Raw genomic sequence first — 24,038 nt, forward strand, 5'->3', positions numbered from 1 at the left:
CCCTCAGAGCACCCAGAATTAAACCTGCAGTGAGTGAGTGCAGAAGCATGGTGTAGACTGCCACTCTGCCGCTTTGCTTTATGCAGTGGTGAGCATATAGGCAGGAAAAATATTAAAAGTTCATGCTTATAATTTTTAGAAGTTACACAAAAAGCCTGCCTATAGCACATAAGAAAGGGCTTCTTTCTGGTTAGAGTAGCTTAGCTGTTTGTCTTTGGAGAATAAATGTTTGCTGTATTTTTCTGTATGATCATAAACACACATAAATGGGAGCTACAGAGCCCCAACTACATGCTTGGGCAGGACCTGTCCCCTCTGAACCTGCTTCTCTGAGCCAGGCCTGGAGAGGAGCAGCATATCTAAGTGATATGAACAGGTGCACGGAGCCCCATCGTGCCCCAGGATGGCAAGCATTCAGGGGAGCTGTGTTCTGAGGTGGAGCCCACTTGGAGGTTTAGCTGCAGACCCAGTGGGGCATATCTGGGTGCTTGCTGTTAAGTTATAGGAAGTTAATCACACATCTCAGCTATATTTTCAAGTTGCATGGCAGTAGGTGATAAAATAACAGGGTTAAAGCCAGTCACAAATGCATTTCATACTGACATTTTTGTTGCTTTTTAATGTGTTTCTGTAATCAGTAGCTAACCACCTGAAACTGTCCTGCTGTCTGCTTTAATCCGTCCTTCATGTTCTTTACTCCTGTTTTGTCTCGGAACAGGTATAGGCAGAGTATCTTTTGGAGCTTTCTTAGGTAGGTGAAGTTATGATTTCTTTCAAGAGTATAGAAATTTAGCAAATATATATATATATAGATGGAGATACTTATCTGTTAACAAAAGTCTTCCCCTGACTTAGTCTTCCCACTGACTCAGACATCACGTGAGCCTGGGGGGTTGGGATTGCCTCTGGGTACTTGGTGTCTGAGTGAAAGGCCAGAGGCAAGGGGAGCCACTGTATTTCCTGCCCTAGAACTTTGGCCTTTCCCGTTTTAGTATCAAAGCTCCTGAAAAGCACTCCCAGGTGTCTCAAAATGTGGGTCAGGTTGCCTGTGGCCTTCTCTTTTTGGCTTCAGCCCATTGTATGGACAGCAGCTGTTTTCCCTACATCTTTTATTTTTGTAAAAGCCCAACTCCTAGTAAGTAGATCTTTCTATCCTTTTCTTTCTTTTCTTTCTTTTTTTTTTTTTTTTTTTTTTTTTTTTTTTTGGCAATCTAAAAGGCTTCTGCTGTGTGTAGAATGGAACTACAGATGTCAGGTTTTCCACAAGTCTCTTCTCCTGCGTTCTTAAAGCAGCCATCTTTACCCATGCAGTCTCGTTGGGGTGGTGAATAGGCTTTTTCGAGGTGACTGTGAGAGTGAGGATGCCTGGGACTGGCGGGCTGAGAAGCACTTGAGACTGGCGCATCTGAGCGTTCATGTCGCAGGGACCTGCCAGCTGCCCCAGGCCCCATGTAGCTGGCTCTGCCTCAAGAAGAAGACTGGCCAGGGTAGCCAGACAGAGCAGAGGCCAGTTAACTGGCATCTTCCCCAGAGCCACGTGGCAGTGTGCAAATCCTGCCATAGGCTGCCTGAACCGCTAGCCATATATGGTGGCCATGTGCATCCCCTTCCTAGTGCTGTTCCTTCTCTTCTGTTGAGAGAAGAAGTGTGTGTGCCAGACACAGGTAAATAGCATCCATCAAGACCCTTCAGGACTGAGTAGGCCGGCTGGGCGAGGGCGCAGTGCTGAAGTGGAGGCCTGGGAGGTGGCGGGCAGGTCTGCAGCTGTGGCCGGGGCTGGGAGTCCTGACAGCTTTCACACTCTGCCTCCTCCCCACAGATGTCGCCTTCATCACGACCGTGCCCTTCCTGTGGAAAGTGTCGGCCATCACTGTGGTCAGCTGCCTTCCACTCTACGTCCTCAAGTACTTGAAGCGCAAGCTCTCTCCTCCCAGCTACTCCAAGCTGAGCTCCTGAGGGGTCGGCAGCTGCCAGAGGCCTCCAGGCACCGTAGGCCTCTCAGCTGGCTCCTGTGGGAGGTGGGAGGTAGGGGGCTGGGGCCTGCCCTTTCCTCTTTGATGTCCACTGAGGCAGCACGGGCTTCCACTGGAAAGGAGTCTTGTTCCTTCCCTGCTACTGTAAAGGATTTGCCCTTCTGAGAGCTGGCAGTGGTCTCTGCAGCTCCCCAGCACTCGGGTTCTCCTTTGATGTGGAATATGAAAGCCACTCCCCTGCACAATAAAGTCTGCACACTGGGGAAGCCCTGCAGCCACCCTTGCCGCCGCCCATGGCCATGATGCCATGATGCGCCTCCAGACTTCTGCGGGGCTCTCTGCTGGGCGCTCACCTGGTTGTATGTTCTTGCGTAGAGTGTGTTCCTCCCAGAAAAACCCAGGTGACAGATGGTGTGACATCTCTGATTGCAGTTACATTGCCACTGGGAATGGAGCCATTTGTCAAAGGCATTGCTGCTCCATAGTGTGTCCATACTCCATGTCCTCTCACGTCTGCAAAAATCACATTCAGAAAGAGGTTTTGCTGTGTAGCAGGTGTCCCTGGGGGACTTGTGATACACACACATGTGCTGGCCCTAGGGTGGAAGAGCCCCCAGCCCAGGCTTCAGGAGGTGCCCAGGTGTCCACCAGCGGCTCCCTGGCGTGCCGTGGCCCCTGTTGCTGGTGTTAGGGTAGAAGAGCCTGTGGGCCAGGGCTTGGTCCTCGCAACAGCCCCAGCTCTGTGCCCTTCTCAGGATGTTTCAGGAGCCCTCCAGGGAGCTTGCTGCCGAGCACCTGGCCTCTTACAGGAAGGAGTCTATGGTTTTCTGAAACAGAGTCTGTAGTCCTCTGCACCAGGTGTCTTATGCACCACACTGTTCTTCACCTTGAGCACCCACTGAATGTAACCCCACCATCCTTGTGTAATGCCCACCCATTGAGGGGAGCACCGTGGGGGTGGCCCCCAACAAGCCCTGTGTCTGTGGTGCCACCTCCTCCTAGGCTTATGTCAGTGCTGCTTTTCAAAGGAGAGGCTCAGTGCCACAATAAAGTGTATTCCTTCCCATATATCGTCACATGTGCCTTTTGGATCACATGCCTGTGGCAGGTTATCTTTGGATGCCTGAGCATTCAGAATTCCCAGGTGGACCTGGGACCAGAGAATGCTGTTTCTCATACCCCCCACAAGGTGTCACTGTTTCGCCAGTTTCTCCAGCAGCGTCCCGTCTGGGGCTGCCAGGCTGGAGGAGTGTGCTGAGCTGCAGGAGCCTGCAGACACCCACCGTCTTGGTGGATTGGGAGTTCGTGTCCCTGTCCTTTCTTTCACACAATTTGAGTTAAGGGCATTGGATGCACAGGAATGCCGCGGCCTGTGTGCTGACGTGGCATCACTCATGGATCTGGGTACAGAATACCAAGTTCAGATTAGACATTTCTTGCCTCTGCTGTTTTTAAAATAAAACAAACACCCACGTGGGAGGTTGACTAACAGTTGTAACAGAAAATCTAAATACTGTGAGCCTTAGATACAGAGTAAGGAGAAATGGCCAAATATGAGTTTCTAGAAATCAGAATGTGTGGAGTCAAAGCCCGCTGTGAAGCGAGGAGAATCACTGCAAAATGCGGCTTCTGGGGCTAAATGAGGCCACTCACAGGAAGGAAGCAGCCGGCAGACACCTGGCACATGGTAAGCTGCTCAGAGGGAGTTTGTGATATTGGTTCTGATAGATGGGACAAAGTAATTGCCTAATCAAGGGTCTCTGGATCTCGTCCAGCTCAGGTTTAGGAACCAGCTCAAGAGGGCAGTGGTGCCCTCGGGCGGGTGAGGACTAGTTTGTGGAACGACCTCATTGGGTCCTCAGTTCTTCAGCTGCATCTGTCAGAGGTTCTCTAGCTGAGCTGCCTGCTTGTCAGATGCTGCCCAGCCCCCTCAAGGCCTCTGGAGGACCCCACTCCTGTCTTGGAGCACAGGAAGGCCATCTAGATGATGGTTCAGGGTTGACCTCAACCCTCCTCCATCAGAAGCTTCATGGGAGAGGAGATTGCTCTCAGCACAGGAGTCTCAAGTGCCCACTGTGTGTCAGGTGCATTCAGGGACATGGCAAATGTGGCCCTGCAGGGGAAAGCTGACATGGAGATGAGAGTTAAGGCACTGCCAGGACAGTCTAGAGGAGACTCCTCAGAGAGGTAGGGTTGATGCTGAGACCAGAGGAGAAAGTAGCCACTTGTGCAGAGACGGGGAAGAGACCTGTGTTCAATGCAGGTGGGGCAGGGCAGGTGGGGTAGAGTGTAGACGGGAAGGCCAAGTGGGCAAGTAGGTGACAGGAGAGGGGCCAGGGTGGAGTGGGCAGGCTGGTGGGTGGACTCTGCTGCTGCTCTCCACACCCCATCCTCCTTTAGGCTTGCGACCGTCTTGCATTTTTATCCAGTGTTTCTAAATCAGAGGGCGACACCACATTCCTAAAGCCTGTGCCACCCCCCATGAAGCCAAAACAGGTCGAGTAAGGGGTCACATGTACCCTTCCTGTACCGGTAAGGGCCCTATGAAGAGCCTACAGTGGAAAGACACACTCGCTGCTCGACTTCTGAGGCCTAGGGCACTGTCTTCATGGAGCAGCTGAGCAAGTCCAGATTCTCATCTGTGGGAAGATGGGGACAGTGTCGTGGGTGAAAAACCACTTTCCTAAATGCAGTGGATGCTTTAGCCAAAGGCAGATTATCAGGCTGCATAAAAAGCAAAACTAACCACTTGCTGTGTACAGAGAGAAATGCCATAAATACGGAGGGAGACACAGTGCAAGAGCAGCAGGCTGGGGCAGGTGGAGCCTGCTGACAGGAAGCGCTCAGAGCCAGTGCCCCGCAACACCATTTCTGAGGACCCTCAAGCTGAAGGCGTCTCTGCAGGCAGCACACACTGGACAGGGGCTGCAGGGGAGTGGAGTGAGGAAAGCTGCGGCTGCAGAGTCAGTCTGCTGTGGGACACCAGTTGCTGTCCTGTGTGGCTGGCATCCTCCGTGCCCTGTGTCAGAAACAGCTGCACAGAAACCCCAGACCTTGCTGACTGAGGGACCCTGCGCCCAGCTACTGCAGTGCACCCACCAAGGCAGCCAGGTACTGGGTCCACAGGCACCAGAGAAACAGGAATCACATGGCTCACTTACGGAGGGCTCGTGAGTCGAGGAAAACATGATGGGAGAAATTCTAACCAATTCCGACTTAATGAAAATGTCAAGATTTGAGAGTTTCTTAAAGGAAACTTACAGATCTAAATGCTTATGTCAGAAAATAGAAAGGTCCTAAGATCAACGTGTAGACTTGGGAAGCTAGAAAAAGAGTAACAGTGAGCCCAAAGCAAGTAGGAGGCAAGAAGCAAAAATAAGTAAAAGTGAATATCAACAAAATAGAGCACAGATGAACAGCAGGAGTCTAGGAATCCAAGGCTAGCTTGGTGAAAACCCAACCTCTGCCAGATGGACGAAGACAAAGGTTTCCATCACAGAAAGTCGCCCTGGAGGAGGAAAGGTCAGTTTTGCTCCAGGTTTCACGGTTGTGTCTGGCCAGTTGGCTGTTGCCTTTGGGCCTGTGGGGAGGCAGAACATCACGGGAGCAAAGCTCTCTGTGGCAGCTGTGAAGCCGAGGAGGGAGGAGTGGTCAGGGTCCCTGTGTCCTTCCTGTCCTGCCCCCAGTGACCTCCCTCACTGCCTTCCACTAGACCCCTTTCTGCAGGTTCCACCTCTCCCCGTAATGCCATCTGCTGGAGACCCAGCCTTGGACACATGCGCCTTTGGGGGACATTTAAGGTTCACCCAGAACGGTTAGTGTCTTGGGGGCCTTTGGGGTGATGTGACTACAAGGGACAGCAGGAGGGGCTGTGTCTGCCTGGATGCTGCAAGGGCAACAGCTCCTGCACCTGCACGCTCCCACTCGCGACTTCACATGTGGGCCAGAGTAGGGACCCTCCCCGCAGCTCACATGTGTTTTGAAACTTGCTGTGAACCTGTGGGTTGAGGACCAGATGGGGAAAGGTCTGGCACCATGAGCAGGCTAGGCCAGGGGTTGCGGCTGCTCAGATCAAGGCCTCAGCTTTTTCTGGGAGGAGGCCAGCTGACAGCAGTCTCTTCGCCTTGAGGGTGGGTCTGCCCTGGGGGAGCTGCCTGGAGTTGTGGCCTGTCCTCTGAACCCAGCGTGGGACTACAGTGGGTTTTGGTGGTACCATGCAGTCTGCACATGGCCCTCATTGTGGGCTGGGCTTGTGGCCGAGCCATCCCCCAGGCGGAAAGGCCCTGCCTTCTCCAGGGGTCAGGAGGCCACAGGCCCTGCACCTAGCCTCCATATGGTCAAGGACAAAGGGTCTCTCCAGGGTCCCCAAGGGTAAAGGAGGTACCACAGGGATAGCTTGAGTGTTGGGGTACCCACGTGGCCTGCAACCCAGGGGACAGCAGCACAGAAACTGGACCTGGCTCTCTTGTTTCCACAGCTCCTGGGTCTTAGTGACAGTTGAGGCACAGGGATGACAGAGACCTGAGGATGGGGTCAGAGAGTACAGCTTATAGAGGACAAGAAGTCTGTACTGTGCTGTGCTGCCTCTAGGGCTCAGCTGGGAGTCAGCTTTTGGAGACCACTCCTAGTGCCCTGGCAAGGCAGGACCTGCTCTCCCTGTCTCCTGTCAGGTCTTGTGCCCGACTGGCCCAGCTGCCACCACCAGCTAAGATCTGCTGCCCCTCACTCACCTGGAAAATCACTTCTCACTATCCAACCTTCCTGAGGTTTTAGGCACGTTGGCCACCAGGGACCATGCAAGCCACATTGTAAGGTGGCGTGCCAGAGAAGTCGCCTTGTGTTTCTGGGGCCACCCTGAGAAAGAAGAAGGGTTTCCCTACCATCCCTGCAGCTCTGCCCTGAATTTAGAGTCTGCTGGAGCCTGCCTCTCCTCAGAGCACCCTTGGACATACTTAGGGGTGGGACTGGCCTTTTCAACCTTCCTGCCTCTTCTAGAGGACAGTGTGGTGCCCTGGATATGCTCAGAGGCACTGGATCAGTAACAGTGGGGGTCGCAGTGGGGAGACTGAGGCATGGAGAAGATTCCCCAGAGCAAGGAAACAGCCAACCTGGAGTCCAGGACACTCTGTGTTTGGCTGTATGGACCTGGCTGAGCCCATCACCCTGTTTCCCAAATCATGAGGTTATGTCCCTGCAGGTTACCCAGCTCCCTCAGCACAGGTCTCCAGTCACTTGGAAAAGACCTGATGCTCCAAGAGCCCCACAAGAGACAGCCACTTAGTTCCCCTGGCAGGGACCAGCCCAGCCACCACCACCAAATGCCCTAGACAGCAGGGCTCTCACCCAGCCTCTCTACTCCTTTCAGCAGAAACTAGCCTGTGTCTCTATGAAAACTGCTCATCTTGGGAAAAAAGTTCAGGCTTTCAGAAATATATTGAGACCCCCATGTTCCCCTCAGCTCCTGCAAACAGGCGGACCTTGTCCAGTGCAGCAGACTTCCTTAGGCCTGCTGTCCACTCAGCCCTGTGGCCAAGCCCCATCTGGGAGGTTCCTGTGGGCACTGCCTTGAGGACAGGACTGGAAGGGCCGTTGGAGGAAAGGTACCTAGTTCTAGCTTCTGGGCGGGCACATGACACACACAGACTTGTGTCCTTGTCAGGCCGTGTCCGTAACCCAGATTTGCAGCTACCTTGAGGCTGAACAAATTCCCTCTTTCCAATCCATTGTGCCCAATTTTAGCGTCCACTAGTGTCCCTGGGGTCCTCTGCAGTCCACCTTTGTACTGAGCATAGGTGTGATTTCCAACATCTCCAGGAGGGGGTGCTAGAAGACAAGAAACAGGTCCACCAAGCAGCCCTAGTGCCGTGGCACAGGCAGGCTAGAGGCAGCTGATGGGAGCTCCGCCAAGGGAGTCCTGGATGCAGGGTTCCTGGGCAGGGTTTGCTCTGGCTGAGAACATGCCTACCCACAGGCACTAGTGTACACAATGTCGCTGTTTTGCCTGAATGGGGAGCCTGATCCCCTCATCAGTAGAGCCCCCAGTGTCCAGGGTGCTGGTGCCTGGTGCGTCCAGAGAGCACAGTGGCTTCAGCCTGGATAGATGGGCTTGGGCAGGCGGCAGGGGCTGCACCAAGCTCAAACTTGGCCACAAGGTCCTGTGTGCCTCTGGGGTTGGTGGCCCAGGAGACACTGGCAAAGGCCAAGGGGCCCCAGAGAGATGTGTTTGTACTCATTTTGCAGCATCATGAACACAGTAGTAATAACAGGCCTTTCCAGACCTTGTCTATCTGGAAGGAAAATGGAAGTCCTCCTGTCCCATTTACAGCGTTTCCAAGAAATCTTGTACTTTCAGCTCCTTCCCCACCCCTGGACCCCGAGGGCACTGGTGGCCAGCACAACCAGTGTGCTGCAGTTTCTGCACTGGCCTGGATGCAGAGACCTCCTGTGCAGATCTAGAAATGCGAGTTCAGCATCAGGATCCCAAGTTCTTGTAAAAGTCATACCCTGAGGGAGATGGACTCAGTCTCATGCAGGAGCTGCATCTTGCTTGCTTCTCTTTTGCTAATAAAGAAAGTGAGGCTATAAAATCAAGTGTAGATCAAAGTCAGAAGTCTGGGTTTTTATGTGAAATTGGAGTGTAGAGGTGTTGACTCTTGCTGTGTTTGTAGTCTGGGAAGCCCAGGAGCCCTCTTGGCTCAGTCACAGAAGCACTGTCCACCTGTCCAGAGCATTCCGCACGGCTGTGATTCAGGTTTTCCTGGTGAGCGTGGTCTGTGTCTGCAGACATGCCACATGAGCAGGGCTCTGTGAGCACGTGCAAGGCTTTCTTGCAAGAGCGTCCAGGGACTCAGGAAGGGGATGCCATGATCCTCACTGATTTTCCCAAGCCAGAGGTGACACTGGCAGGCTCCCACAAGGTCACCTAGCCAATCAAAACTAGCTTTGGGGTCATCCAGCTGATCAAGGTTCTCACAGAGTGGGGACTTTCAGTGTCAGCCCACAAGCCCCTGGAAGTGGGAGGCCAAACACCCCAAGGAGGAAAATGTCAGCAAGTCCTGAGGGGCTTGACCAGGCCCTGCCCTCCTTGCTGCTCTGCTTGGGCTCTGCCTGTAGGTCAGAGTGGAATCGGGTCACAACGGACGAGGACCATTTCCTCTCAGTTGTGCAGCTGCCTCCCACCTCCCTTGAGGATGCTTTCGGTTGTCCGCATTTCTTCCTCTGAGGAGTGCTTCTGTAGTCCCCAGAGTTGTGAACCGTGTTCTGCCTGCAGGTCCTTGAGAGGAAGCACAGCCCGTGGCTGCTGGGAGTTGGTGTCACACACAGCAGGTCCCACAGAACCAAGAGCTCCAGCTCCAGGTTCCACAGCGGGTACTGGCACCCACCATGGGGCACTCCATGGGTGGGTGCAGGCTGCGGGGCTATCGGCCCACATTGTTCTTCTGCTGTGGACCCTGGGCACCTGCACAGGAATGAGTGGATGCCCCATCAAGGTGTGCGGGGGGCCTGTGGGCCAGACTTCCTGCCACCCCAGCTGACCGTGTCCTGATGTGTGTGGAGAGCACAGTGGCTACAGCCTGGACACGTGGGCTTGGGCAGGCTGCAGGCTTGTCCTTGGCTGGCTGTGTCCTTCAGGTGGGAGCCTGCAGGCGGGTTTCTACAGGTGGGGTGCTCCAAGTAGGTCACCCCACCCCTGGGACCCCTGGGAGTTCTCGCTGTGTCCACCCCACCCCTGGGACCCCTGGGAGTTCTCGCTGTGTCCACCCCACCCCTGGGACCCCTGGGAGTTCTCACTGTGTCCACCCCACCCCTGGGACCCCTGGGAGTTCTCACTGTGACACCCCACCCCTGGGACCCCTGGGAGTTCTCGCTGTGTCCACCCCACCCCTGGGACCCCTGGGAGTTCTCACTGTGTCCACCCCACCCCTGGGACCCCTGGGAGTTCTCACTGTGACACCCCACCCCTGGGACCCCTGGGAGTTCTCACTGTGTCCACCCCACCCCTGGGACCCCTGGGAGTTCTCACTGTGACACCCCACCCCTGGGACCCCTGGGAGTTCTCACTGTGTCCACCCCACCCCTGGGACCCCTGGGAGTTCTCACTGTGTCCACCCCACCCCTGGGACCCCTGGGAGTTCTCACTGTGTCCACCCACCACTGGGACCCCTGGGAGTTCTCACTGTGACACCCCACCCCTGGGACCCCTGGGAGTTCTCACTGTGTCCACCCCACCCCTGGGACCCCTGGGAGTTCTCACTGTGACACCCCACCCCTGGGACCCCTGGGAGTTCTCACTGTGTCCACCCACCACTGGGACCCCTGGGAGTTCTCACTGTGTCCACCCCACCCCTGGGACCCCTGGGAGTTCTCACTGTGTCCACCCACCACTGGGACCCCTGGGAGTTCTCACTGTGTCCACCCCACCCCTGGGACCCCTGGGAGTTCTCACTGTGTCCACCCACCACTGGGACCCCTGGGAGTTCTCACTGTGTCCACCCCACCCCTGGGACCCCTGGGAGTTCTCACTGTGTCCACCCACCACTGGGACCCCTGGGAGTTCTCACTGTGACACCCCACCCCTGGGACCCCTGGGAGTTCTCACTGTGTCCACCCACCACTGGGACCCCTGGGAGTTCTCACTGTGTCCACCCCACCCCTGGGACCCCTGGGAGTTCTCACTGTGTCCACCCACCACTGGGACCCCTGGGAGTTCTCACTGTGTCCACCCACCACTGGGACCCCTGGGAGTTCTCACTGTGTCCACCCACCACTGGGACCCCTGGGAGTTCTCACTGTGTCCACCCCACCCCTGGGACCCCTGGGAGTTCTCACTGTGTCCACCCACCACTGGGACCCCTGGGAGTTCTCACTGTGTCCACCCCACCCCTGGGACCCCTGGGAGTTCTCACTGTGACACCCACCACTGGGACCCCTGGGAGTTCTCACTGTGTCCACCCCACCCCTGGGACCCCTGGGAGTTCTCGCTGTGTCCACCCCACCCCTGGGACCCCTGGGAGTTCTCACTGTGTCCACCCCACCCCTGGGACCCCTGGGAGTTCTCACTGTGTCCACCCCACCCCTGGGACCCCTGGGAGTTCTCACTGTGTCCACCCACCACTGGGACCCCTGGGAGTTCTCACTGTGTCCACCCCACCCCTGGGACCCCTGGGAGTTCTCACTGTGACACCCACCACTGGGACCCCTGGGAGTTCTCGCTGTGTCCACCCCACCCCTGGGACCCCTGGGAGTTCTCACTGTGTCCACCCCACCCCTGGGACCCCTGGGAGTTCTCACTGTGTCCACCCACCCCTGGGACCCCTGGGAGTTCTCACTGTGACACCCCACCCCTGGGACCCCTGGGAGTTCTCACTGTGTCCACCCACCACTGGGACCCCTGGGAGTTCTCACTGTGTCCACCCCACCCCTGGGACCCCTGGGAGTTCTCACTGTGTCCACCCACCACTGGGACCCCTGGGAGTTCTCACTGTGTCCACCCCACCCCTGGGACCCCTGGGAGTTCTCACTGTGTCCACCCACCACTGGGACCCCTGGGAGTTCTCACTGTGTCCACCCCACCCCTGGGACCCCTGGGAGTTCTCACTGTGTCCACCCACCACTGGGACCCCTGGGAGTTCTCACTGTGACACCCCACCCCTGGGACCCCTGGGAGTTCTCACTGTGTCCACCCACCACTGGGACCCCTGGGAGTTCTCACTGTGTCCACCCCACCCCTGGGACCCCTGGGAGTTCTCACTGTGTCCACCCACCACTGGGACCCCTGGGAGTTCTCACTGTGTCCACCCACCACTGGGACCCCTGGGAGTTCTCACTGTGTCCACCCACCACTGGGACCCCTGGGAGTTCTCACTGTGTCCACCCCACCCCTGGGACCCCTGGGAGTTCTCACTGTGTCCACCCACCACTGGGACCCCTGGGAGTTCTCACTGTGTCCACCCCACCCCTGGGACCCCTGGGAGTTCTCACTGTGACACCCACCACTGGGACCCCTGGGAGTTCTCACTGTGTCCACCCCACCCCTGGGACCCCTGGGAGTTCTCGCTGTGTCCACCCCACCCCTGGGACCCCTGGGAGTTCTCACTGTGTCCACCCCACCCCTGGGACCCCTGGGAGTTCTCACTGTGTCCACCCACCACTGGGACCCCTGGGAGTTCTCACTGTGTCCACCCCACCCCTGGGACCCCTGGGAGTTCTCACTGTGACACCCACCACTGGGACCCCTGGGAGTTCTCGCTGTGTCCACCCCACCCCTGGGACCCCTGGGAGTTCTCACTGTGTCCACCCACCACTGGGACCCCTGGGAGTTCTCACTGTGTCCACCCCACCCCTGGGACCCCTGGGAGTTCTCACTGTGACACCCACCACTGGGACCCCTGGGAGTTCTCGCTGTGTCCACCCCACCCCTGGGACCCCTGGGAGTTCTCACTGTGTCCACCCACCACTGGGACCCCTGGGAGTTCTCACTGTGTCCACCCACCACTGGGACCCCGGCAGTTCTCATTGTATCCACCCCGGCTCACCTTCACGAGGATGGGGCTCTACCCTGGGCCTCCTTGGTCACCCATCCATCAATCTGTGAGAAAGAAGAAGAAAACTGAGAGGACCCAGGCTGGGCTGCTTGAGAGTCCTAGCCCTGGGCTAGCTTCCGCTGCCCTTCCAAGGGCTGTCTGTACTTGGTGGCTCTAAGGCCTAGGCACAGAGATGCCACATGGGGACAAATGGAGTGTCAGACACAAGCCAAAGAGGACAGGAGGAAGACACCAGGGAAATGTGCAGAGAGTGACTGAAGAGGGAGCCTGCAGCTAGGAGCTGCAGCTCCGGGAGATCTCACAACGCTCTGAAACTCGGACCTAATGGGCTGGCACCATGGGGAGCCAGGAGACGTGGGAAGAGGCGTGGTGGAATTGGGGGATGAAGATATCTGAGTGGGGGCAGAGGACCCTGAAGTGCCAGAACCCAGGCATGGCCAGTGTCGAGATGCCCCTGCTGCCCCTGCCCCTAGGCTGACTCTCACCCCTCACCAAAGTGGCTGCTGTCACTCCTCTCAGGTCCACCTCGGTTTCCTCAAGGACCAGGCATCTACTTCTGCCCCTTCTAGGCCCTTCCAGTCCCCAACCCCCATCACGGACCACACAGGGGCTCCAGGACACCCCTCGCCCCTCAGATACCCAGCCTAAATATCCTTGGCTCGGGCACTGGACATCAGTGGTCTACATGGGAGAGGGACAGAGACAGGGAGACAGTCAACTACAGAGACATGAGGGCTATTGGCCAGCTGGATGGTTTCTCTCTCCCTTGGCACCTGGGTCAGTGGTGGAGGAACCCCACCGGGGTCACCTGTCGGCAGCAGAGGCTTCTCCCAGAGCCGCTCCAGGCAGAAGCCCAGCAGGAGCCCCTCCCGCACAGCAGCACTGGGAGCCCAAGGGCCCAAGGACTTGCACCCAAGTCCTCAATGGCATCGCTCAGATAAAGTGAGTGGAGATGGCCATTTCTCCACATCAGGTGAATGGGCAGCTGGGCATGCTGGGCACACCTGTGGTTCCAGCTGTTCAGGAGGCAGGGTCAAGTGAGCCCAAGAGGTCAAGGCCAGCCTGGGCCACATAGCAAGACCCTCTCTCAAAATAGATAAGAAGGAAAAACAGGAAAACAGATGGATGAACAAAACAGGGTGCCGGCCCACTGGACTGTCACTGCGCCTCAGGAGGGAAATCGGACACACAGGTACAGCACATAAGAACCCTGGGGACTCTGCAGATGGATAAGTGCTGCACAGCTCACTCCCAGGAGGTCCAAGAGACAGCAAAGCGGAGCAGAGCTGGGGCAGCACAGCCATCGGTGCACAGAGGGGGCAGTTTCAGTTTGGGAAGATGAGAGAGTCCTGGAAACAGATATGGTGATGGCTGCACAGAAGTGTGAGTGCACCTGGTGCATCATGCACTTAGGAAATGGCTAAAATGACACATTGTATGCTAGGGACATCTTACCAGAACTTTAGAAAAGAAAACCCTTTTTAAAAGGGGGCTGTTTGAGTAGGGGAGGAGAGCAGGTGGAGGCCAGGGGTGGGCTCTGCCTCTGCCTGAGCGCAGGTGGGGCTGCAGGGCAGCCCTGGGCTTGCTGGGTCTGGGATGGACGCATTACTGTGGAGAGGTTTATGTTCATCTACACTTTGGCCAGATGCCACTTCCTGTTTCTAAGAAGAAATAAAGTCCTGAGCAGGCTTATAAAAAGCTCCCCATCTCCTTGGACATCAAACAGCCCCAACACAGCATCTTGATGGGTTCAGTGTAAATGAATCAGAAACACATGGATTAAATTTTCCTTGAAATTCACTCAAGTTTAAAAATTAATGGAAAAAGTGCCTGGCAAAACTTGTTTAGAGCTTTATTGAACCAAAACACTTTAAAAATAGTTTGGGAAGTTGGGCGAACCCAAGTTGTGGCTGGGCCCTTCACCAGGACAGATTCTGCCGTGTCTCGTCAGGCTGGGGGTGCTCCTGGGGCAGCCAGTGCCCCACGAATGGCACGTGGCTCTCCAGCAGAGAAAATCCCATGGCACGCATGAAAAATGAAGTCGTTTGGTATCAGAAAGGAAAAAAAAAAAATGGAAAGAACAGCCTCATTACCTAAGGCTGGGGGCAGAAATGGCTTACTTGGAGTTGTTACTTAATTAAGAGATTTAGGTAAACAGTGTTTTAAAGAAAGCTACAATGTTGCCATCAGAAAACTCTTTGCTACTCCTTCTATTATTTTGGTTATGGAAAACAGTTGCAAGTTAGCAGGGACAGGGACATGTCTGAAATCCTGCTGGGCTGTGGTAAGGAGCATCCTGCAGGCCAGGAAGTGACCCAGGAGCCCAGTGCTCCAGGCACATTATAGATGGTGTTTGGTAACTGCCAGTTCTTGTTTGGGCAGCACTGTGCAGAGAAGACGAGGCTGTCCCCAAGAGCAGAGGTCTTTGGCCTTGGCCTTTGTGTGGATTCCTAAGTCCTAAGTAAACCTGGGCACAAGGGCAGAGCTCTGTGGCCGGGACGGCAGGGCCGCAGGGCCTTGGGGGCTCTGTCTCAGACGGCTCCGTTTGCACCCTGGTGTGGAAGCTCTCTGTCGTAACCCCATTAGCCAGCCCATGCAGGCCCCAAGAGTGTCAGCTTAGCCTATCTGTGTTTTCTGTGAGAAATCAAAGTAAAATAGGACTTTTTCCTACTCTGCATGTCATGGGGCCCAGGGGAACACAACTGGACCCGGGGTCTGTCTTTCTGCTCACCTTTCTCTTCATAACTGGTCAGAGAGCCGTTCACTCCTTGGGCCTGCAAAGCTGCCCTCTCCCCACCCTTAGGGGGAATTCGTTCTCCACCAGGTGAATGGCTCACGCGCCTCCCAGCCCTGGCGCTGCTCTTTCTCAGCCTCCACATCAGACAGCTTCCCTAGGACAGGCCCGGGAGCCTCAGGTCCTGTCCCCAAGACCTCCTGGGCAGGAGCTTCAGGAAAACACCAGGCCCGAGTGGCTGGTCTCAGTCGCGTACCACCCCAGGCTGCAGTAGGCAGTGGGGCAGTCCCCTGACTCCATTTGGAGTTTGAGCCAGGCAAACAGGGGTCCTTGAGCAGAGGTCATCTCTGACAAGGCGCTGCTGTGCCGAGAAGGAGTGACCTGGATTTGTGTCCATACAGGGGTCTGACACAGAAGGGCATGTCCCCCGGGGTCCTTGTAGCTGGAACTCTGAAGGAGCACTAAGTAGGATGTGTCCAGGCCCCATGAGGAAGGCATGAAGGAAAGGACACAGCACCCTGTGATGTGTCATGGAGTAGTGATCCATTTTTCATAACTGTCATGAAATACCTGAGGAAAGCTAACTTCATAAAGGAAAGAAGTTTGTTTTGCTCATGGTTCTGGAGGTTCAAGGTGGAGGGGCCTCATCCAGTGCCTTCTTGCTGTTCAGAGGCCCAAGTTGGCACAGGGCATCACAAGGCTGAGACTGATTCTCTGCTCACAGAGCCACCAGAGCCTGGGCTGAGGGCCTCATCCCATCCCAGCCCTCCCAACGGCCACCTAGGCACCAGGTGGAGGACGCAGTTCCTCCCTCAAGTACCTGTGGGGGATGCTCAGACACGTCCATCCATGCCGTAGTGCATGGTAACTGGGAAGGGAATGAAGCCAGTGCCTGTGTGTGAATTCCACACTGGGTGGTTTAAGCCAAAAGAAAGTCACCATCTTATAGATCTGGAGGTCAGGAGTTCAAAACCAGGGGCCAGCAGGGCCACTCACCCTGAGGGTCCTGTAGAGGAGTGTCCTCCTGCCTCTCCAGCTCTTGGCTCTCTTGGTGGCCCGTGCCTGACAGGACATAGCTCCAGGGTGCCTCTGTCTGCACAGGGCATCGCCTTTGTGCCCCTGCCTCTCCCCTTATAAGGACACCTGTCATTTGGGGGACCCAGTGGCCTCCCTTAACTACCACACCTGCAAGACCCTACTTGCAGACAAGGCCATGTCGCAGGTGATGCGGCCAGGCCCTCGGTGTGTTTCCAGAGGACACGGTTCCACACACGGCTTTGCTCTGAGGCAGCTGTCAGTGAGCACCACACCACACAGCCTCACAGCAGCCCTGAGGGGAGGGCGGTCCCTGGTGCCTGTTGGTGTAGGAGACTGAATCCAACCCAGCTGCAGGGGACCAGCCCATGGAGGAGAACTAATGGGAACTGGTGGAGCTGCTTAAAAACACAAGCTCCCGTAGTCTCTGGAAATGGATCCAAATGCAAACAGTAAACAAAGACACTGCTGCTGAGAACCCGCATGAGTCTGTGACAGCGGAACTACAGCCGTGTCCCAGCCCAGTGAGTGCAGACTCCACTCCCTTGGTCAGCCACGGGCAGAGACAGCAGTGCCCTGCACCGCTCCCCCTGAGGGGCTCCTCCTGACCCTCTGCCCTGGCCTCCCAGTCTCCACCACAAGGCAGCCTGGGCCGAGGGTGTGGGGCACTGAGAAGATGGCCTGACGGCTGGCCCCAGGTCAGGGAAGGCAAGCCGAGAGGGTCTCAGGAAGCTGCTCCCACAGTGCTCAGGGGTGAAGGGCTGTCAGCCCGACTGAAGCATCAGTTTAGAATGGCCAGATGTTGGATTTATAAGAAAAGACTTTAAACCACCCACATGCAGCTCTGAAGAGAGGCCTCACTGACGAGTAAAAAAGGGTGATGATGGTGTCACACTAAAGACCATCAGGAAAGAGACGGAAACACACAAAAGAACCAAGTGGACCTGGAGTTGAAAGGAGGGAAGGGTTATAAGTCAGCGAGGGCCTTTCCGGGGGGAGTCGGCCACAGACGTGGCCAACGGAGGAAGAAGGAGTCAACCTGAAGCATGTCTCCAGAGATCACGAAAATCCAAGAGCGCCTTGGAGAAGTGAGGTGTGCTCCGGGGCCTGCCTGCCTGCCCATGGTGACCGCACCAGACAGAAAGAGAGCAGAGAAGGAGAAAAAATGCTGGAGGAGCAATGGCTGGAAATGTCACAAACACGTTGAAAAACAACCTACCTGTCCAGGAAGCTCGGTGATCCCCAGGTGAACTCAGACCCACAACCAACACATAGTAAAAATGCTGAAGGTCAAGGACAAGGAGAAAAGTCTCAAAAGCCGAGAAGAGAAAATGGCTTGTCACTCCCAAGAGAACTCAAATCAGGCTAACATCTGACTTCTAAGCAGAAACTACTGAGGTTAGAAGCCACGGAGATAACATACCAAAGTGCTCCAAGAAAAAAATATGTGCACCAAGAATCCTACACTCAAGCTTTCTTCCTAAAGCTAAGGTGAAGTAAAGAGTTTCCAGAGAAACAAAAACTGAGAATTTGTTGCTGGCAGACCCACCTTGCAAAAAATCCAAGACGTTCTAGAGGCTGGGCCAGAAAAGCCTGTTTGGTGATCTAACCCACAGGAAGCAGGGCCACTAAAGGCAATTGTGTGATTTTGTAAAATGGCTTAAGTGCATATTTTCTCTTTTCTCCTCAAAACTCACTTAAAAAGCAATTGTATAAAATGTGTATAGAACGTAGTGTGGGCCTGACACTTACAAAAACCTAGTAGATGTGTAATACATTTTCCAATAACAACACCAGGGAGGTGGGTAGGCACACACAGCATCCTGGACAAAGGAGACTGCTGAAGATGGTGAAATAATAATGGCCACAGGTATTGTTGGGTTGGTGACACTGCTGCTTATAATACTGTGGAACAGAGCTCTGTAAGGGGGGACAAGGAAGTAGAGCCCCATAGAAATACCATTCCTTTATGTCACTGGAACTGAGCTAGTGCAAATGAATCTAAGGCTGATTGTAGAGCTAAATACATATGGTAAACACAAGAGCAGCCACTGAAGAGATGGTGAAAACATATGGAAAAAAATAAATAAAAAGCTACATTATGAAACATTCACTTAATGCAAAGAAAGCAATAAGGAGGACTGGAGGGGAAAGCTGTAAGACACTAGGAAACAAAAAGAGAACCCGGCTGTACAACAATGGCAGTCAATGTGAATCCAGGCCAGGCCAGCAGCTGTGAGACTGGGTCAGAACATGCAGCTTCATGCTGCCTCCGGGCACATGTCAGGCACACTGAGAGGCTGGGAAAGACATGCCCAGCAAACAGTGCCAGCAGAGGAGCTGGGGTGCTACACTCATGTCACACAGATGGAAACAGAGGCATCACTAGAGAATGCTATGGAGCCGAATGTCCCCTAAAAGCCCTGGAGTGGAAGGCTTTGCCCTATGGTGATTCTGTGGGAGGTAGTGGAGCCTTTGAGAGTTGAGGGGTCTTTAGGTCATTGAGGCTGTGCCCTTGGAGGGAATAGTGGGGCCCTAGCCTCTCTCTCTTTTTCTTTTGCTTCACTGCCAAGGTGAGCAACTCACTCCACCACATGCTCCTGCCATGAAGTTCTACCTGGTCACAGCCTCAAAGCAATTGGGCTGCTTGATCATGAACAAGAGCCTCCAAAACTGTAAGCCAAAATAAACCTTTTATCTTTATAAGTTATTTCTTGAGCAGCAGAATAAACTGGCTAGGCTCATAGTAGACACCCTAGAGCTCCCCCCAGCAAAGCCAAAGGCACACCTTACTCAGGGGCACAAGACACTCTTCAGGACGGGCCTCATGCTAGGCTACAAACGGATGCCAGTTGTCTGAGGGAAAGGCTCTTGACCAGCACAAAGGCAAGGGGAAGGCACACAAAGGCTTGTGGAGAGGTGGTGAGGACCTGGGGAGACAGCTGCAGGAAAGCCAGGGTGTGTCTAGCAAGTGCCAGCTGTGGACTCTGTGGAGGGGTAAGGGGTGGGCGGGGTAACCAGGAGCATGGTGAAGAGGTGCTGCACACCACTCCAGGCAGGCCATGCATGTGGAGGGTGAAGGACATTAGATGCCAAGCTGAGCAGCTCGGTCTTGGTCCTGAGGTCCTGTACAAAAGCCAGAGCGGGGGGGGGGGGGGGGGGGGGAAGGGATTCACTGACTGACTGCTGCAGGAGAGGTCAGACCTTCTGTTAGCCATCTGTCCATCACTGAGACAAAATACCTGATGACATCAAGTTAAACCACATCTTCCCGTGGTATCAGAGACTTCAGTCCATGGCCTGTTGGCCCTGCTGCTTCTGAGCCTGTGGGGATGAAGCATGTCGTGGTGGGTGTGCAAGCAGAGCTGCTCCTCATGCTGTCTGGGAAGCAGAGGAGGAGGGGTTTGGGTCCCCATTCTCTCCAAGGATCCACCCCAGGTGACCTAAAATCTCCCTCTAGGCCCACCTCCAAATGTTCCCCCATTTCCCAATAGTACTATGGGCTGCGGCCACGCCTCCAACAGTCGGCCTCTGAAGACATTCAAGGTCCACCACAGCAGACCCGGGTCAGTATATGACATGAGTAGTGGGCTGATACAGGCAGAGACCAATGAGGACAGCTTCAGCACCAATCCAGGAAGGCGGACAATTGAAGAGATGTTCCCCAAGTTGAAGCATAGTGAAGGATCACTGAATCCCAAATTTGTGGCTCAGTGAATACACCCTATTATCTGAAGGGAGTCTGAAGGTGCTGACACAGGTGGATCACCAAAGGGGCCCTTCTTTCTCAGCTCAACCACAGCTGTAAGACTTGCATTGGCTTTTTAAAATGTCAGCAGTTTACTTAAAAGTAAGCTGCCTGAGGTGTGGCTCAGTGATCCAGAAGTTAGCCTGCAGCAGGCCCTGGATTCAGACTTCAGCAGCATTAAAAGAAAAAAAATGTAACTTCCTAAGAATTTGGTTTAATATTTCATTCTACTCCAGGTTCTGGCTAATAGCCCATGTTCCACGTTGACTTCTGGACATGACAGCCTTTAGGCCTCTGGTGCTATCGGGAAGAAAAGAAGTGAACCCACCCTTGCTGTCTATCTTAGAACTCCAGCCAGAGGCTCCAAGGGCATTGGGATGGAATTTTAAAGAGACCCTGGGGCTCAGAATGTCGCTCCCGAGAGACAAGATACAGTAAAGCTCCATGTGACCTTCACCAGCCTGTGGATCAGCGGTTCAGTAAAGGGGCCAGGAGCCGCTGGCCCTGGGCACCCATCCGCCCAGCCCTGCGTGGAGGCCCCGGCGGCTGCAGGTCCCCAGCAGCTCCCCGGGCAGGAGCGCCAGCTCTGTAGGGCAGCGGTGGCGCGGCCGGGCCGGGCTCAGATCCCCAGGCCTGCGCTGGCAACGCCCCCGCGCGGATGGGGTCCGGTAACTGCAGCCTTTCCCCCGCGGGTTTAGGAACCCGAGCAGCGGCGAGTCTCCAGAAAACGTTGGGCCGGTGGAGGCAGATCCAAGTGCGCTCCAGGGGAAAGGATCTGGCTTCCAAAGATTTCCAAACTGGTAAGTTTCTAGGGGTGATTCTCCCCAATAATCCACAGAAACAACAGTAACCTAAAAATAGGCTTGTTTTCTGTCCTAAGCTTCTTTTAACTTTGTTAGTCATCACCAATTCTTAAAATAAAATCCGTGTAACGTCTCTCCTAGTAGCAGCTATAAACAAACCCCCGAGAGGAGGCCGGAGGAAGAGGAAAGGAGGCGGAAGGGCCGCGTCGGGAGCGCAGGACCCAGGCCGGTGTCGGTGGTGGCCGCAGGGCCAGCGCACAGCAGCGAGCTGGCCGCGCTCCGCGCGCCGCCCCTCGGAACTCCAGCGCCCTGGCGCGCCGCCACCGTGGTCCCGGCAACGGCATTAAACAGAGGGAAACAGGCCCGGGATTCCGTCACCCGCGGGGATAAGGAGGGCATTGAGAGACAGGAAAGAGCTGCGCTAGACGGCGAGAGCCTCCACTGGGGGAGGTGCCGGGGAGGCGAGAGGAAGAGGAGGAGGAAGAGGGAAGGAAGAGGAAGACGGGGGGAGGGAGGGAGGAGGAAGAGAAGAAGGAGAGGGAGGGCGGAGGGCGAGCGGAGGGAGGGCACGGCCCCCGGCCGAGCGCCGCCGCGCGGGTGGCGGTGCGGGGTGCGGGGTGCGGGGTGCGGTGGGCGCAGTCACGACTTGCCAGGCCTCCCCGGCCTCGCGGACGCTTTCAAGGACGCGCCCGGACTCTGCCCTCCCGTCGCGCCACAGACGACCGTGCTTTTGTCCCCGCGAGGCGCTGTGGGGAAGACGAGGGCAAGAACAGGAACTCCCCGGGAAAAATTCTGGCTTCCAGGTCTGGGGATACCGGGATTTATTGAAGGATTTTTTTTTTTTTTAAGGACAGGGCCGCCGGTAGCGCAGCCCTGGCCCCCTCTAGCGGCGGCCTCTTTCTGTCTTGAAGCACCCCAGGCTTCGCCATCCTCGCGCGGTTACTCCCCAACACACAGATCTTCGCGTGGTCTCCCTCCCCAGCTTCTTCCCCGCTGGTCACCTACCAGCGACCTGCTCGCGGGGTCCCCAGTGTCCGCGCTCCCGCGCAGGGTACTCTTGCCCCACCCCCACCCCCGCAGGCCCCTCTGCTCTGGGTATCCAGGACCCGGGCGAGTGCCGGCCCCGGTTTCCCCCTGGAAACGGGCTCGCAGGTAGCCACACTTGAGGGGCACTGGCAGTGGCCAGGCTGTCCCTATTCCTCCGATCCCTCTGGGCACCTCTCTCTTTGGCGGGGAAAAGGGGACTTTCGTTCTTGTTGGTGGAAGCCGCTGGAAGGATCCCAAAGACGGGAGGGGTGGAGTTCTTGCACCTTCCGAAAGTTTAAGTCGAATCCTCTTGGCCAGCGCCACTCACTGGCTAGATCAAAGGTTGACCCAAGTCCTCCTCCCCTCCCCCATTTCCCGGAGTCCTGGGGTCCTTCGGGGTACCCGCTGGCACAGTAATATGCCCAGGAGTCCGGCATCTTCTTGGCACCCACCGAGAACACGCTTTTTTGCTTTGGGGCTTCTTTTAAACTACATAAAGTGTGAATAGATTCACGATTTCTATTACCCTTCTCCAAACCCCCACCCCAGCATTCCAATCCTTTCCATCCAAAGCCAACAAGAAAATATGGTCCGGTTTTGGCAGTTGAGGGGCGCCCTAGGGGGTGCGGGGAGATTTGAAAGAGAAAAGTTCTCAGTGACACGGGACGGATCCTCAGAGGCCCCCCGCACCAGCCCTCCCCGCTCCACCGCGGATCCGAGATCCCACAGTTGCTCCTACAAAACGTCTTTAACCCTCCCCCCACAGGGGCAGCGCGGAACAGGGTCCAGAGAAGGGTCTGTGCAGGTTGGCGCGCTCTCCTAGACGTCCCCTTCCTCAGCTCACGCAACAGGCAATCTGGGTCGCTCAGATATTTACAGAATAAGGAGGACGGTATCTGGACTTCCCGGGACGGCCAACAATCTGTTAGTAATTTAACGGGATGGGAATTTCCTTTCTCGGGCCTGCCAGTGGAAGCGCTTTTCCAAATTTCCACAGAAGGGGAAGCCTGCGATTTTACATAATGACTTCAGCATGCAGGGCTTTCTCGGCACCCCTCCCCCGCCTCCTACGCCCCCAGCCCCTCATTAAGCAGAGTGTTTTTCTCCCGGGGTACCGCGTGGACCCAGGTCTTGCCTGTTCATCCGTCTCCCCTTCGTGCGCCCCTTCTCTCCCATTTCGTCTCCACCAGCCCCCTTGTCCCTCATGCGCGCCTTGAACCAATTTCCTACTAGAGCGCCCCTGCCCGCCCTTTTTGCCCCAATCCCACGTCTTGGGCGCCTCGGCTTTCCCCCGGTTCCCCGACCCACTCCCTGCTGTTCTGCTGGCCTTCGGGCACCCCTGCTAGCTGCTGTGTCCCTGTTGCCCGCTGGTGAGCTCCTAGCTCCCAGTGCGCCCCCGCCGGCCTCCGGGCACTTCTGCCCACCCCCAGGCGCCCCTCCGGCCCGGCGCAGCGGCAGGGAGGGCGGCGCTCGGAGACTAGTCCCCCGGGCCCCGCGCCGGCTCGGGCGGGCAGGGGCGTGATGTCACGGCAGGGAGGGGGCGCGGGAGCGGCTGGGCCGGCGGGGAGGCGGGGGAGGTGTTTTCCAGCTTTAAAAAGGCAGGAGGCAGAGCGCGGCCCTGCGTCAGAGCGAGACTTGGAGGCTCCGGACTCAGCGGCGGAGTCGCCGCGCGGGATCCGAGCGACCCGGCTCGAGCTCCGGCGCGAGGTGCACACCTCCAACCCGGGTCTGCCACGCGCGCACACCCCCCAGGACAGCTCTCCGCGGGGCGCGGCGCTGAGCGGGCCCAGCGCGTGTCCGCAGGGGAGAAGTCCGACTCCCAGAGCCCGGCCCGGGTGCTCGCCGCCGGCTCCCGCTCCTCCTCCCGCCGCTCGCCGCCGCCGCCGCCGCGTGGATGCCAAGTACCAGCTTCCCTGTCCCTTCCAAGTTTCCACTCGGCCCTCCGGCCGCATTCTGCGGGAGCGGAGAAACTTTGGGGCCCGTGTTGCCCGCCGTCAGTACCATGAAGGCGGCGGAGGAAGGTAAGCCCGCGCCCTCTCTGAGCCCCCTGCCACCACTAGCCGCCGAACCTCACGGTGGATCCACTCGGGACCCTGCACTCAAACGCGATCTGAGCGCCCCGGGAAGGCGCGGGCGGCCGGAGCCGCACAGATTGGGAAGGGTGTCCCCCTGGTG

At 56.4% G+C, this 24,038-nt stretch overlaps 2 protein-coding genes across 14 annotated transcripts in view; both read left to right on the plus strand.

Annotated features, from left to right (window-relative positions):
• Window positions 1-2,335, plus strand: part of ATP9B (ATPase phospholipid transporting 9B (putative)) — a 273,460-nt gene extending 271,125 nt beyond the window's left edge. For 2 of the 4 annotated variants that reach the window (XM_081263198.1, XM_081263200.1), the window contains 2 exons: window positions 719-751; window positions 1,820-2,335. In XM_081263198.1, coding sequence (XP_081119324.1) covers window positions 719-751; window positions 1,820-1,956 — 170 coding nt within the window. In that variant the 3' untranslated portion in view covers window positions 1,957-2,335. The remainder of the gene's footprint in view (window positions 1-718; window positions 752-1,819) is intronic. The other 2 variants (XR_014018324.1, XM_081263199.1) reach the window with 2 other exon arrangements.
• A 16,899-nt stretch (window positions 2,336-19,234) lies between these two features.
• Window positions 19,235-24,038, plus strand: part of NFATC1 (nuclear factor of activated T cells 1) — a 103,767-nt gene continuing 98,963 nt past the window's right edge. For 5 of the 10 annotated variants that reach the window (XM_081262648.1, XM_081262649.1, XM_081262651.1 and 2 more), the window contains exon 1: window positions 23,617-23,884. In XM_081262648.1, the coding sequence (XP_081118774.1) occupies window positions 23,758-23,884 (127 nt within the window). In that variant the 5' untranslated portion in view covers window positions 23,617-23,757. Of the gene's footprint in view, window positions 20,835-23,357; window positions 23,885-24,038 lie in introns of those variants that run through there. The other 5 variants (XM_081262645.1, XM_081262650.1, XM_081262652.1 and 2 more) reach the window with 2 other exon arrangements.

This window comes from Spermophilus citellus (genome assembly GCF_964194105.1).
Source record: "Spermophilus citellus genome assembly, chromosome: 12".
Lineage (NCBI taxonomy): Eukaryota > Metazoa > Chordata > Mammalia > Rodentia > Sciuridae > Spermophilus > Spermophilus citellus.